Here is a 17,172-nt window from a genome sequence, read left to right on the forward strand (position 1 = left end):
TGTTTTCGTTCCTATATAACAAAACACTTAATGTACATTACCTAGGGAAATAGGGAGTTTTGTTTTCCCTCGAGTCTCAATGTTTCCCTCGACTTCGTCTCGGGAAACATTCAGACTCTTGGGAAAACAAAACTCACTATTTCCCTCGGGAGCATACATTAAGTGTATAATATTTGCGTTATTAAATTTTCATGTGACATCAAATTTGGTCGAAAGCTGCTTAGTTTCAGTCAAAATGAATCAAAACGAGTTTACTCACTTTGTTTAATTACTATCTCTGGCTTCGGAGGTTCAAATTTTAATCCGTTGACACTGATTAAACGACTGTAAGCACATTTGAAATTGAAAGCAAATGATTTTCTTCTTGTAATGACAGACCCTGGACGCAGGGCCGTAACCAGAACGATAATTGGGGGGGGGGTGTTTATTCATATATTCAGTTCTGCCCGAGGGGTTTCTTTTGTAAGTGCAATGGCTTACAATAGAAATCCGTCGGGCAAAACTGAATATATGAATAAACACCCCCCAATCATCGTTCTAGTTACGGCCCTGCATTGAGGGATTAGAACTGCAGCAGTTAAAGTATTGTTATAGAACATTTGTTGATCCGTCTCCGAATACGTCGTTCCACATTCATTCAACGCCGTCGTTATAAACACGTGCGATGTAGTACAATTACAATGGTATTAAAAGTTCTAAATTCTGAGCGGAGTTTTCAAAATGGTGGGAAGTTATTTTTGTGAGGTAAAGAAATTTTAGCGACTATATAAGCTGCAAAGTGATATTTGTTTTATCAAAACTCTGAAGTACACTTTTGAGAACTCTTTTTAAAGTTTAAGCGATGATGTAAAGCCTTAAACGGTCGGTTAGCTCCTTGTAAAACGACATACCAAGCTCGTACTTGTCAAAAAAACAATGCATACTTACAGCTAACACTGAATAAGCAAAATATAGACACCTACCACTTCAAAGATTATAAACTACGAGTCGTTCCTATTTCACTAAATGTTTCTGTGCTGTGATGATCTTTAAATCTTTTATTATTGTTTTAATATTTGACTCCATGGTTTCATTTTATATTCTTAAAAAATAGTTTGAAAAATGACGGTTAAAATGCTGACGCTATCATGCATGCTCTCTTTTTGTCTTAGCCAATCAGCAAGTTGTTGACGACCGTTCTTTCTTCGTTCAAATTTCGCGCATGCGCACAACTACCATGACCATTGAACGTCCATGACATTTTGGCCATAGATTTAGGCAACTTTGGATTCCGCTATGTTCTCCCGGGTTCGGGGTGTATTTCCTAATCTCCGGGCGGAATTAGTACCCTCGCATGGCGCTACGCGCCGGCTCGGGGATTATAATTTATCGGAGCAAAAACATACATGTTACACAACAATTTCATCTAAAAAAAACACTTTTCTTTGTCCTTGTCTTTAACTGTGTCTCCCTGGCAGGAAACAATGCATTTATTTAAAGTCATGTGACTACGAATGAACCAATCACATTTAAATACACAGCACCTATATAATTATTGTTGAATATTTAGTATTTAGCAATTAGCAATGGTTATGGTATACTTGTAACATTTCATGAAGCGGAAATGAGGTTAAATCTACCTACGTTGAATATAACATACTTCGTTGAGTGAAGGGTTTCCTGATTATACATGTCTTTAACTTAACGTTTGTTCCTAAATGGTAGCTTATTAGACGTTTGCTATATATTGCATTAATTGAATCAAAAAGGAATGTTTTTATTTTGCTGTCACGTTGCTGGAGCCAAGTTCTTCCACTTTTTCAGCAGGGATTTTCATTGGAATCTTTTCAACGGACGCTGTTAAACTGCCCCTGCGACGTCTTCTGACCAACACGACGACAGTGAGAGATAGCGCAACAACAATAACAGCGGCACAAGCCAGTATGGCAAACATGACAGGATTGTCCCCGGACTGAATAGCTAGTAAATATAAATCTTAAGGTCAATAATTGTAGTTTTTCATGTAGGTGGGGGATGTGTGAATTTTTTTCAGTATTTCTCTTGAAATAACGTTTGTCTGTCGATCCCTGCATTCCTTGTTAAAAAACAAAATGTTCACTGCCGGTAAACAAAAATATCTTTGTTTGGTTGAGCTTGGTTGATCTTGCCGGTTTTGTAGTTTCGTTAAGAAAGTTCGTATACTGGAAATGCATGAATTGTAAACTAAAGTCGAGATTAACTGTCTATAATCTTCTTCTTTCTAGTCACCTGGTTCATAATTATCCCGCACAATGGAAATAGTTAGGAACAAACTGTAAAAAAATGTGTCTGGCAATAAGGTTCTTTAAGACACAGGCGTGCGGGGGCAACTTCGTTTGGGGGGGCCAAAAAAAATTACCCGAATTTTTAATTATACAATGTGCCCGAATTTTAACTTTTACCAGATTTTTAACATGCAATAAACTTAGCAAAGCGCCGGATGTGCTGAGAGGAAAGTGTAACAAAAATGGCGAAAATATGTGATATATATTACAAAACTTGGTTTTAAAAATTTTAGCTATGTAACTCTTTTTCAGTTTGCCCGAATTTTCGGCTGGACTTTGCCCAAATGTCTTGATTCTCGAATAGGAGAGGGCAAGTGCCTCCCTGTCCTTTACACCTGTGCTTTTAAACAACGATATAAGAGAATTAAGAAGCAAATCACGTTTCTATAAGATAAATCAAAGTGAGCAAACCTTTGTCATTGCCATTCTGGTCCTTTTCATCTTCCTTTTTCGTTTCCTCTCGATACATAATGGGGCCAATTGAAAGTTTGTAGGCTTTGTCAGTAGCGTCACCTACATCGCGACGTTTTCGTCTGTTAGAACAACTGGTACTTTTGGCACAAATGGAATCTGGAACGTTTCTGTTACATAATCGAAGGTCACAATGGATATAAACAAAAGTGTGGTTAACAATAAATCGGAAAACCTGGATGCTAAATCTATGACTTTTTTGCAAACCACTTGTATGATGGATGATAGTCGAATCTTTGCCACAGCTGCAAGAAATAAGTAAAATTTACTTTCATAAACTATTCCAGAGCATATACGCAGCAATTCTGTAAACTTAAGGCCCTGTTACACGGTTCAATTTTTCTTGTAACTTGCAATGCAATTCTTCTTTTAAGAGATGTAACTACCTAACTTTTATCTTTATTACAATCCATGGACTTCTTGCACTTGTACATTTTAAAGACTTTTCACTAATTTAAATGTCTTAAAAGTCGAATCGCATTGCAAGTTGCAAGAGAGTTTGCATCGTGTAACATGGCCTTTAGTGTTCAAAAATCAAATAGTTTTTTTATTTTTCATTTCGTGACGAAAATTCCGAGCGTAAAGATTACCTGAGTTTGCGGTAAGAGTAAAGCAGAAACCATTTGTGTGAAAAATGCTATGGCAATCTTCAATGCTTATCAATTACTGCTGCAATGCATGATTGCTGATACTTTCTTCTGGATTATAAATTAATTACCGCTTCAAAGAAACTGCACGGACTTGAATCATTCGAATTTAAAGAAATCGAGAGACAAAATAGTTTTCCAAAGCACTTACCCGTCAGACATGAATTCATACTGAGGTGTGTCGTATGACTTGCTACTTGGTGTTGCACGGCATGTCTCGGCGCGTACAACTATATCAGGGTTTTGGGTATCTATACTATACTGGATGTTGATACGATCGGAAAAGCTTTTAAATGCAGGATAATTCTCCGAAGAAGAGGAAAGAAAGCCAGCGTCGGTGTAGGAACCCAAATTCACGGTAAAGTTTCCAAGACTGCCTAAGTTTAAGACATAATCAAATATGTTAAAAATAATTCATTAAGGATCAATTTGATTTTGGCAGAAAAATTATGAAAAAAAATCTAATGGATTTCCCATTCTGCACGGGAATGATTAAAATCGTTTGCATCTCTCATTGCGCTAGTAAAACTTGAAAAATGTGATTATTTCCTACATATAATTCACTTACTTTGCTTAATTACTATCTCTGGTTTCGGAGGCTCAAATTTTAAACCGCTGACACTAATTAAACGACTATAAGCACATTTGAAACTGAAAGCAAATGACTGTTCCCTTGTGATGACAGAACCTGGAGAGATTGGAGCGGCTGCTGTTAAAGTATTGTTATAGAACATCTGTTGATCCGTCTCCGAATACGTTGTTCCACATTCATTCAACGCTGTCGTTATAAACACGTGCGATGCATTGTAGCTTGCTTTACACGAACTATCAGCAAGACGAAAGTTGTTAAGATCCAGAGATGGTAATTTGTGCCTTCCAATTATCACCGTAACATTATCTTTCCTGCATATTACCAAATACGACATTGCTAGAAAGAAAAAAGCAGTTGTGTACTTGTGTAATACAAACTAAGCAGATACTTCAGTGGAGTATTAATGAAGCGGAAGGAGAAAGTTTTGAAAAAGGAAACAAGATGGGTAAAAAAGGAATAGAAAATGCGCAGGGAAAAGTGATAAAAAGCGAAAACAAGAGGAAGAGGAAGGAAGAGGAAATCACGTGAAAGGTGAAAGAAGGACGAGGAAGGCAAATATAGAGAGGAAAAAGTGGAAGAGAAATTACGAGGGATGAAGAGGAAAGTGTAAAATGTATTGGGGGATAGTGTAAGAAGATGAAGATGAAAAGATGAAATCTTATCATAGTTTCATCGAATACATTTCTATGTTCAGTGACTGCTTCAAGATTAAAACTAAAGGAATAAGAAAACATGTATACATGACCGAAATAAAGATTCTTGAAATTAAACCCTACCATTACAAGTCGTCGTTGACATTTTCTCTGCTAGCGTTGAAAATTCATTAAAATTGCTTAACATATACACGTGTTCATTTGCTGGAGCGGATGCCATTGTTTCTAGTTCTGATTGATCAATCCCTGAACCAACTCCAACAGAAAATATGATAACTCCGATGTTTTTTAAGTCCTGAGCTGGCTGATCAACACTGCCACTGCTTTGACCATCAGTGAGAACGATTAAAACTTTTCTTGCACCTGAACGGATATGTGCATGTCTGTTTAAATTTAGCGGGAAGAATGCTGTTTAGGCCAACACAATCACTGAACTCGACTCGCCAAATTTCAAGGTTTTTTTATGAAAACCGTACCATACCACACCATATCATACCATACCATATTAAACCATGCTATATCATACCATACTATGGTATAGTATGGTACGGTACGGTACGGCACGGTACGGTGTGGTGTGGTGTGGTATGGTGTGATATGGTATGGTATGGTATGGTATGGTGTGGAGTGGTGTGGTGTGGGGGTGTGGTGTGGTGTGGTGTGGTGCGGTGCGGTGCGGAGGGGTGTGGTGTGGTGTGGTGTGGTGGTGTGGTGTGGTGTGGTGTGGTGTGGTGTGGTGTGGTGTGGTGTGGTGTGGTGTGGTGTGGTGTGGTGTGATGTGGTGTGGTGTGGTGTGGTATGGTATGGTATGGTATGGTATGGTATGGTATGGTATGGTATGGTATGGTATGGTATGGTATGGTATGGTATGGTATGGTATGGTATGGTATGGTATGGTATGGTATTGTGTGGTGTGGAGTGGTGTGGTGTGGTGTGGTGTGGTGCGGTGCGGTGCGGAGGGGTGTGGTGTGGTGTGGTGTGGTGTGGTGTGGTATGGTATGGTATGGTATGGTATGGTATGGTATGGTATGGTATGGTATGGTATGGTATGGTATGGTATGGTATGGTATGGTATGGTATGGTATGGTATGGTATGGTATGGTATGGTATGGTATGGTATGGTATGGTATGGTATGGTATGGTATGGTATGGTATTGTGTGGTGTGGAGTGGTGTGGTGTGGTGTGGTGTGGTGTGGTGTGGTGCGGTGCGGAGGGGTGTGGTGTGGTTTGGTGTGGTGTGGTGTGGTGTGGTGTGGTGTGGTATGGTATGTATGGTATGGTATGGTATGGTATGGTATGGTATGGTATGGTATGGTATGGTATGGTATGGTATGGTATGGTATGGTATGGTATGGTATGGTATGGTATGGTATGGTATGGTATGGTATGGTATGGTATGGTATGGTATGGTATGGTATGGTATGGTATGGTATGGTATGGTATGGTATGGTATGGTATGGTATGGTATGGTATGGTATGGTATGGTATGGTATGGTATGGTATGGTATGGTATGGTATGGTATGGTATGGTATTGTGTGGTGTGGAGTGGTGTGGTGTGGTGTGGTGTGGTGTGGTGTGGTGTGGTGTGGTGTGGTGTGGTGTGGTGTGGTGTGGTGTGGTGTGGTGTGGTTTGGTGTGGTGTGGTGTGGTGTGGTGTGGTGTGGTGTGGTGTGGTGTGGTGTGGTGTGGTGTGGTGTGGTGTGGTGTGATGTGAAGTGGCAAAGATTTTCAAAACGAATTAAATCGTGTAAAACTTCATACCCGTGTTTGGTTAATAGCTAATCACTCATTCACACACTATGATTTCGTCAGTAAGTGCACTATATTTTTTCTTCGATTACTATTTTAATTACTGCGTCGCGCACTGCGCGAACGCAGTCTTAAATTGCCGTCGGTGTTTTGTTTTTTTGTTTTTTTTTGTGTTTTTTACGTTTTCGACCCGGTCTTCCTGGCCGCGCAGGCCAACTAAGATACTCGTATTTTGAACTCGTTTGATTTCGTATCGAAATATTTTCGTGCTAAACACACTTCAAATAGTAATCTAAGCTTAGTAACCCCACAAAAGAAATATTCTACTGAAACAAAAAATTGAAAAAATTTGTTGTCGCCGGGATTCAAACTCGGGTCGTGCGAACCAAAAGCAGGAAACTGCATGCACGATACACGTCATATAAAATAACACGTACACGAGTCGCTGTGCATGGCCGATAGCGCAGGAAATCTAGACGTCTGCCGTTCGAGAAAATACGTACAGGTAATCATAATGCTGGATTCTCGTCTTGTCTAGTTTGATATGCTTACACTAGCACACACTGATCATGGTAAACCTACACTAAAGCGGGTTTACAGACAACGATCACATGAATCATGAAAGCCTTGTATGCCATGAAAGCCTTGTATGCTTTGAAAGCCTTGTATGCCATTCTATGCCATTTTTCAATCAAACTGCACCTTCCTTTCAAAGGTAAAAACGGCCAGACCGATCTTATTGAATTTCAGAACAAACTGATTCCCAGAGTACATAATTCCAAACTCAGCCTCATTCACGTATATCGTTAGCTATACATATGCCTAGCACCAATAATGCAGTTTTACCCCTATATTCTGTACGAAGTACTCTATTTACTAGAAACCCTAAGAAAGAAACATTTTTCTAAAGGAATAAATATTGACAGGAAATGGGGCACAGTTGTATGCAACGATTGGTGCGACGCAGTAACCGCCAGAATTGGCGTCTTGTTTTAGTCTATATTACCAATAATAAATGTACTGCTGTAGAATTTATTCTTCTCGCAAAATAAAAAAAAATGGGAAAAACGTATTTGCATACAAACTAAACAACCCTGGCAGGAAGTAAGAAAGGCCAAAATGGTAAATGAAAATACTAAAAAAGTGCAAGACTGTGTTTTGACATATAGGAAAAGCTACTCCAATCAAAATTTAGCGATTTTATCATGTTAATAATAAAAAATAATAATAGCCTACCATGTTTCTCGTGTAGTTATAATATGTGATTTTAAATCCAAATTGAACTTTCTACCACATGTTTTCCTATAAACTTATATTTTTTCACGCACCTGTAAGTCGGGCCCCGTTGTTGGAATTGAACATCTCTGACAACGCTTGTGCCAAGGCTGAAGCGGTATTAGTACCACCACCAGTGTAGGGAATGTTATCTATTGCTGAATGAAGATCTTCTCGAGAACCAAATACACGTGAAAATGGAAAGTTTAATGAGGATGACGACGCGTATGATATAACCGAAACTCTTGTGTATGATTGTGAAATGACGAAATGATCGGTGAGATCTTTCACAAAAGATTTCATTTTGCCATAATTGGTTGGTCCGATGCTACCAGAGCTGTCCAATATAAACCCAAGGTCAAGCTTTTCGTAGCAATGTGTAATATTTTCATCTGACATTAAAGATAAAAATTTGTATTAATCTTATTTTAAAGAGCCACTTAGCTATAGACTATAGGACTTCAAATGGTATATTGTGCTTCATGCAAACTACAAATACGCTAGGTTTTCATTGCAGTGCCAGACATGAATTTAGATTTCAGTATTTCTTGTCTTCTTTTGCGGTAATCTTGCGAATCCAACACGTTCGAGACTTTATCTGCCCTGTATTTACCTGATCCACTTCCACTGATGTCGCCTGGAATTTGTCTTTTCACGCGGATTTCTCTCACTGGATTTTCACGCAGTGCAAACAACTCATTTTCTGATTGGACTCCTTCAGAACTTTTTTCTTCTTTATAAAAAAGTTAGATAAAAACAGTAAGCTGCATGTAGGCATATACAAAATAATCAGGGTTTCTTTCTACAATTGCCACAGTCAGAAATACAGGCCGGTAACCGGTGAGGTTTGTATAGGATCATGCGGTTCAGTTTAAAGTTTAAAGTTCAGTTTAAAGTTTAAAGTTCAGTTTAAAGTTTAAAGATCAGTGTCACTTCAGCAACAGCTAAAAGAAATTAATGGAAAATAATAAAAAATTACTCTACGAAATTGATGTATTTCATCGCCTTGGGGTGTTTAAGTGTCATTTTCAGCTTCTAAATGCGATCTAAATGAAGCTAGATCTACCTTTGACGTGGACATTTTCTGATGGCCGCCCACAACGAGCAGAAATTGGAGCTGTAACCTAATATACTCGGTACCTAATATGTACCGAGTATACACTTTTTATATTATTTGAATCGTGAAAACATTCTTCCTCGGGAGTATACGTCGGCATCTCGAGTTATCCTCAAATTTTCAGTGGTTAAAGATCAATAAAATTGATGATGTTTTGGACGTGGACAAACATTACTTTTCAACTGTGGGTTACATAGAAAGTAAATTTTAATAATACAGCATACTGAATTTTAAAATTAGCGCTAATCCATAGAGGTTATAAATATAACACTATAGAGGAGGCATTGGTATCGAAACATCAGTCGAAAAAGGGAGCGCGTTAATGGAGGGCAAATTCCAGTCCCGGATGCTAAACCAAACGCTTTTTGGCTACATCAATGGCTCCTTAGCAACCACACTTTGTTTTTGTACTGGTGTTACTATCTTAGACATCCTGAAAGTCTGGCCTTGGACATCGTGAACGAGTCGTGCATTAACGCGCTCCCTCGATTTCTCCTCGATGCCCCCTCTACTGTTATTTATAATATCTCAATGGCTAAATCAGCATGTTCAGCATCCATATTGGCTGCATTTCTAGCCATGTTGAAATTGGTAAATAAATTCTATGTTCATAAGGGATATTGAGCGTCTAAATGTTTGGTTTAAGACTAAAATTTTGTTTTGCGGACGTTCTGAATGGGTTTTGGTAGGCTCTAGATCTGACACACATAATTATTCTTAGTAGTGACTTTAGCTGTAAATGCAAATCATGTACATGTGGTCGCAACGAACATAGCATCTTTATTCAGTTCCCTGACCCTGCGGTAATTTAATTTGATCATCGTTGCTTGCAGACACGATCAGTAAAATGGTGTTCTATTGCATGTATTTTCAAAAACTAAAAGTATTTATCAAATGGGAGATAAATCAGTCACTTTCCCCGTTTTGCTCTTGTACTAGTAAAAGGACCTCGAGAATACGCCAATATGAATCGTGTGATTATATTTATGGAAATGCATGCTTGTTTATTATAAGTCACGTGAAATCAGTTGGATAATAGGCTGCGCTATATATGTTAGCGCTTGCTTTCTTCTGGCAATGGCAAGGAAAAAGCGAACTGTAAATAATTTATCAATTCCGATGATTGAAACAATTTCATCTCCATTTGAACAGATCGTCATACCATACCAATTAAGTCGCTGATTTAATTGTGGGCACATTTTGTATAATCATTTGTAACCTTACTTTGAAATTTTTCGTTTCCCCATGATTGTTCCACCAAGAATTTCTTTTCCCAGCCCTCCTCAAGAGTTGCATTTATAATTAGTATTCCTATAAACAAAAGTTGATAGATATTCAACGTTCTAAAGTATTTACCAAGTTTAATTATTTTTACGAAACATGTGAATTTAGCAATGCTTACAAAGATCTTCTGGGCTGATTTTTCGTGGAAGAAAAACTGTTATTTCCGACAAGTTACTCGTTTAGTGTAATCACAGATGCAAGCAGTAAGAAGGTCAAGGGAATTCTGAATGGCCATGTAATTTTTACAATATAGCTTACCTAAGGTGAACAGGAAGAAGCGAAAAGTAATATGACTTGCCATAGGCAGTTGTCCTGAAAACAACGTAGTGAATTTTGAATTAATAGTACTACGTATATAAATGGCCAGAATTGCAGGCCTGTTGGCGGTGAATGGTATGGCCCATGCCCCTCATTTTTCAGTTCATTATATAGATCAGTATCGCTCAATTTGACAAAGACAATGTTACATAAATCAGTTGTAAAACAGATATAAGGGTTCGGAGAGTCCATAGAACTTGAGAATTAATTAGACTTTCAATCAAAAGAGAAATCGATGTAATAGCGAAGTAAAAACTTTACATCAACAGGCTATCAATGTGAAAGAAATGAACGTTTGGTCAAAACTCAACCCTAGAATTACTGTCTGTAACTATATCTGGGCAATTCGACTTTCAAGTTCAATTGAATTATGCTTGTGTCATTGAATGATGGTAGGAGTTAAGGCTACGTTACACGGTGCAATTTTTCTTGCAACTTGCAATGCAATTCTACTTTTAAGAGATGTAAATTAGTGAAGAGTCTTCAAAATGTAAGTGTAAGAAACACCTTGAATTGTAATAAAGACAAGTTGCAAGAAAAATTGCATTGCACCGTGTATCAGGGCCTTTAAAATTACACATAATGTCTCAATTAGAGTTCTTATTATACATGCTGCGTGTACTGTCGTTTATTACGAAATATTAAACAATTCGGTATCAATAGCATATATTGTATAGTCTTAGACTGAAATGCCAAAATATGTGAAAAACACTCAAGAAATACGCGTTGTTCCTGCAACGCCATTATATAGTTCCTTACATAAACTTATTATATAGTCTATTTAAGTTGCTCGTCTGTGGCAATTGAGTAATTATAAAGTCTATAAAAAACCCGTGTAACAAAAGTTGGCAAACGATAATATTTAAAAACTATAGCCATAAAAACATATTATAAAGCTAATTGCTTGATTAATATGAAGAATTATTGCACCTTAAAACTGAAATAAATCAGCTGCAGTTTTTAGGATTTCTGCCATTGCTAACTATTTCGATCGTATGCCTGTAATGCTATGGCAACGGAATTACAATGAATTTGCATATGGAAATTAATTAATTATTGAAATTGCCAGCTTATAAAGAAGGGTTATTCTTCGAATTCCTTCTTCATATTTCGAGAAGTATTTTAATTTTTGCACTCGATTTTAGAAAAGAGTTAATCATTAATAGATTTTCTGAATTAAATGAAAGATGAAAGTGCAGGACCCTGTGGATTTCAGTGTTTATATATATGTCTATATACGTCTATATGTATACGAGTCTATGGGGCCTACGTTAGAAGAAGTATATCCACAAAATGAAAGGTAAATTAAGTTCAGTGTCACCACAGGGCCATTGATCTTGATGCAAGCAACACTATCTGATTTTACCAAACGTGTAAAGAAACGCTTATCTTATGAATTTCACCGTCTTTAATTCTATAACTATAAGTTTATATTGCTAGTTTGTTTGTATTTATTGGTGCATCCGCTCTCGAACAGCGTGGATATTGCGCGTGGATATCGTTGGTGCATGAGAATAATTATCCACGAATCTTCTCGGGCTACATGTTATATTTATGACATGAGTATATGAGTATACGTGTCAAACTATCAAGTTTGTCATCGTTTTTACCGGAACGAAACACACTAGCTATATGTCTTTAAAACGTAGTTCGTTCGTTTAAAACGTAGAAACGTTGCTTCAATTATTCGTAGCTACCTATACAAATGCACTGCACATACAATGGCAATCATGAGGGATTTCAGTATGGTATTAATTAATATATATGAATCTTAATCCTTAATGAACTCTTTTGCATAAAATAAGCCAACCTCAATATGAACGATATGTAATAAAGAGTTCGATTCTTTCATGTTTATCTTTGTGTTTCGTTTTGTGGTAAGAAAAAAATAAGTAGGATTAGGTGATAAATACCAATGATATTTAAATACCCGTTTATGCTAAATGTATATTATAATTTGTATGTTTAAAACTCAGTTAAAAATGCTTCATCTTAGACTAATTTATCTCAAAAAGCAATAACTGATATTTTTACTTCAGAATACTGAAAATCCACGTGAATTAAAATACCTATATTATCATCGACATCGTTGATCGTAAAACTGTTACGCATCAAGCACGGGTTTTTTGCCTGGTTATGTGTCGAAAGGAAAACGTAGCGTTCTTCCTCATAGTTGACGTCACATTTCCAAATCATTGATGCTCAAAAAACCGCGCGAAAACAAAAATATTTAGTTTCCCTTCATCTGAAAAGACGTAGCATAAATCTTAGTGTGCTGTTTAAAAATAAGCGGCAACAAAGCAAAGAAAATGTTTGCATATACGTGTATCGGATTTGCTTATTCGTTTTACGCCTTGCGTAAAAGTGAGAATGTTTTCACAGAATGCAGAATATTGTTAGAAAACTTATATACATAGTTAGTAAAAACATTAGTAAAGAGTTTACCGTTTCAAATTAAAGTAGCACTTGATAATGAGCTTGGATCCTTCCCTCTTGAAACTCGAAGTGATGTAATGTGAGCAGGAAAATGAAATATCGCTTTATCACTCGGCCAAGTCTTCCTGTGGGCTAATTGCATTTCCTTGTTTTACCCCATAGAAAGCTTGCATGATAAGAATGAATGGTATGCAAATCTTATGGTTGCTGACTCAATCATGTTCCCTGAGCCCTCAAATATGATGTATTTTGTCACATCATCATAGTGAATAACCTTGGTGGTTTTAAAATATTATTTTTATGGTATATAGTATACCTTTATATTTCCCCCCTTACGCTTTCCAAGTAAACGCTGATTTAATCCTTTCCCAATAAATATTCAAACGGATGATCGGAAGTAAATTTCAGATGACTTTCATGTAGCAATTGCAACATGATTTGTAACAACGACCTGATTATTGTTAAAAGCAAAAATGAGATCTAAATCAAGCCAACGTGGTTTACAAGCATTACCATGCATTGATTAGTATTCACCTTCCTAAGCGTTCCTCATTAATTGTGAATGTTTTCAGAAATATTCATGGATGCATTTTTTAGGACTTGTCAATGCAATAATTATTCTATGATAATGTCATATCGGGAAACAAAATGTGCAACTTATAAAATTAAATCGAAACCATTCTGTTTTGAAGTTTATAGGAATTATAGCTAATATCTGCATCTGCATGTGCCATGAAATCAATCTCAATGTTTTCCAACTCGTTCAATATCCTTCCAAATATTCATACAAATTACAAAATTAATAATATTGTTTTAGCAAACATGATTCTAACAGGAATCGAAACCAAGAGACAGGTTCGGTCACGTCCATGCATGCATTATCATAAGAAAAGATGAACTACGTATTAGCTAGATAGCTCGCACAGCATAATTAAACTGAGTGCTGAATCCGCCGATGTTTAGTCTTTAAAGGCATCTCTTAAACATACACAATTTAATGTTTGTTGGATTTAATATTGTTTGTGACACATTTGGCCTGCACGTATTTACTCTTTAATTAAACATATATATCAGATATGCACGACTATTGCGAATAAACAATAGCCCCTCCGACGGTGTATACCGGATTCGCTCGTCACGACACCTTCGTTTGCCGTTATGAAGCAACCATGATTAGCAAATACTTATCAATTTGATAGATTTGGTATATTTATTCTGATTATTCAGGTCGTTCAGTTTGGACAGTAAAAATCTTCTTTCATTGACTTCAAAATTTTGCCTGCTCTAACGGCAACCCGTGTGAACCGCGTGAACGGGGCCTGAATCCGTTTTTGATAAAGATCCTCACAGCTACATTAATTCCCTAAGATATATTCATATGAAAGACATAAGATAAGATATAAATTTACTTTTTCAAATTTTCGACCCCCTATAGTTGTAGATATATTTCGAAATCCTGTTGACTTTGAGCAAGATCGAATTCACTCGACCGAATTGACCCTTTGAATCTTTATGATGGTAATTAATGCCTACTTCTTTTACCACGGAGGACCTTTAGTTTTATGCAGTGGTGTTCTAAGGAGTATATGTCGCTTAAATAGCCCATATACCGCTCAATTTTTCAACCAGTTTATTATTCTTTAGGTGTATATATGCAATAAAATAGTGTCTACACAAAGATGAATCGAATTATACATGTATAGTGCTTAAATTTGGTTGTGTATTTGTCAAAATTTTTAATAGACATAATGAATCTATTCGGAATAATCTTTATTTTATGAAAATGCGGAAATTTTTTGCCGAAATATTTAATAGACATGATGAATCTATTTGGAATAACCTTTATTTTATGAAAATGCGGAAATTTTTTGCCGAAATTATCAGCTCGATATGGTTTTTAAAGATATTTCCCCTACGGCTAAAGTGCTAAACCACAGACACGTTAATTCATGTTCAGTGCATGCGACTAAAATCGCTTCCAATGTGTTATTGCATCATAAAACATTTTTTTTTAAAACATATAGTCGTGTTGACCAAACATTGGATTACGCATTTGAGCTAATTGCCGCATTAAATATAATATGAAAGAATATCACAACTGTTAGCCCAGCAGCTAGCTGAGAACAGTAGCCTGATTGATGCTATACCGGGAATTCAAGCGATACATTCCCGTCGCATGTGAGCAAGAGTGTTTTATAGAATAGGAAAACAATACTCGACGTTTAAATCTTCACGACGTTAGTATAGGTATGACTAACTGCCCTGAAGAAGTTTTTTAAGGTTGCTTGTATTTTGGACAGGTGTTGTTTGATGCGAAATTGTTGGCAGAGTAAGACAACTCTGGCACGCCTGTGCCTGGCTATGTCGCAACGTACAACACAGCCTAACTTCTGTTTCCTGTGTTTATAAATGCATTGGCAAAATTGGTTGCTTTCTTACTTTTCATTGCATTTCCAAATTTAAAAGCGATTTCACAAACTAAATATTAATAAATTCTGCGGTTTCTGTGTTTTATTCCAGTAATTTCACATCACGTGCAATACACGTTTCTCCCATGCAGGCTTACCTCGACAAAAATGCCTATTATTGCTGAGGTAATTCAAAACAGCAAAAATAGAATAATCTAGAATACTTTGTTCCACCTGGCCGATCAAATTATTATCGAATTTGCTGAGGTAATTCAAAACAGCAAAAATAGAATGTTCTAGAATACTTTGTTCCACCTGGCCGATAAAATTTTACTTTTTGGATTTCAGCAGATCTTTTTGTCACCTCGTTGGACGAGGCGAAGCTACCGTAAATTATCGATTAAGCGCTGCCGCGCTTATTACAAATTCCGAGTTGAAGACGAGGCGTTTACTTAAGTGCGCCGCTTATTTGACAGTGACGCTTATTTCAAAGTGAGTGGAAAGACCATGCAGCACGTACTAGAAAGAAAACGCGAAGTTGGGCCGTTAGCTCCCGCTCAGTTTACTTTATACACGGTGAATAATCAACGGCATGCGCAGAAATGTTAGACGCAGAATTACTTAGAAGCTAATAAAATTGTTGTAAAGGATATGAAGCAATAAAACTTTAATGTTATATACATGCTGGCAATTAAACGTTAAACCTCGTCTTTGCCACGTTCTGGATATGTGTACCCTTGTTTGTGTACCCTTGTTTTTCCCCGCTGTGTACTCATCGCAGGTTCAACTGCTATTTCAACTGCTATTTAATCAGAGATTTATAATACAACACGTCGCAATAAAAATGGACAATATGTAATTTTATTGCTCAATAGAAGAAACACAATTTCTGATTACATAGTTTACTTCATGTTCACCAATGTTAGCACATGTAACATTTGGCATAAAAAATTGAAATGATGAATATAATTTAATCACACTATATTTTGCTTTTTATTATTAATTCATTACTTCCCTGCCACGGGAGAGTTCTTCCACTTTACCAGCAGAGCATTCCATTCCAACCTTCTCAACGGATGTTGTAGAATTTCCTCTACCACGTCTTCTGATACGACGACAGTTAGAGATAACAGAACAACAATAACCCCAGCACAAACCAGCATGACAATCATAATCGTATTCAGACTGGACCCAGATTCGGTCACGTTTTCTAGAAATTTAAATAAATTTTTAATTCGCGTGTGCATTAGCTTCTACTTTTTAGATGAATATACATTTTGTAGATGAACGTTGATGAACGGTATAGTATAATTTTAAACATGACTAATCCGCCGCTGCCATAAGCGCGAGAAATAACTTTGAGTGAGTGAACCTTGATTTTTGTCCTCGTCCTTTTCCTCTGTTTGCTTTCTCGTCTTCTCCTCCCTGTACACGATGGGGCCAATTGAAAGTTGGTAGCTACGATCAGCAACATCAAAAATAGGTGCATTACGTTTTCGTCTTTCCGAGCAGCTGGTACGTTTAGCACAAATGGAACCATGGATGTTTCTGTTGCATAATCGAAGGTCGCAATGAATGTAAACAAAGGTGTCGTTGGTAACAAATCTGAAAACTTGGATACTGAATCTGTGACTTTTCTGCAAACCGCTTGTAAAGTGAGTGATAGTCGAATCTTTGTCACAGCTGCAATATAAAATTATAATTAAATATTTCTCGCATAAAAATATATGCATGGATACACATAGGGAAACTCTAAATGCTTAATAATCTCTCCGTTTTTTATGATAACGATAGAAGTTCTGAATACAATAATTTCTGCAGGTTGTAGTGAAAATAGAAAGGAAGAATAGAAACTTCCGGGGCATTTAGCTCAGCTGGAAAACCATCCGCACACGAGAAAAACTTGCCTCTTGAGGC

The 17,172-nt window shown here is 36.9% G+C and overlaps 1 protein-coding gene across 1 annotated transcript; it reads right to left on the reverse strand.

The window, feature by feature from the left end:
* Positions 1-1,505: 1,505 nt before the first annotated feature.
* Positions 1,506-8,419, reverse strand: LOC114540518 (ZP domain-containing protein-like). Its single transcript, XM_028560641.1, has 7 exons — positions 8,306-8,419; positions 7,746-8,084; positions 4,790-5,029; positions 3,990-4,349; positions 3,573-3,798; positions 2,715-3,019; positions 1,506-1,959 (listed from the first exon to the last, which is right to left on the reverse strand). Exons 2-7 carry the CDS (start codon positions 7,993-7,995, stop codon positions 1,757-1,759), a joined length of 1,584 nt encoding a protein of 527 aa, XP_028416442.1. The 5' UTR covers positions 7,996-8,084; positions 8,306-8,419; the 3' UTR covers positions 1,506-1,756.
* Between the last annotated feature and the right edge of the window lie 8,753 nt (positions 8,420-17,172).

The sequence above is a fragment of the Dendronephthya gigantea genome, unplaced genomic scaffold (assembly GCF_004324835.1).
Source record: "Dendronephthya gigantea isolate DGI-Jeju-01 unplaced genomic scaffold, DenGig_1.0 000237F, whole genome shotgun sequence".
NCBI classification, from domain to species: domain Eukaryota; kingdom Metazoa; phylum Cnidaria; class Anthozoa; order Malacalcyonacea; family Nephtheidae; genus Dendronephthya; species Dendronephthya gigantea.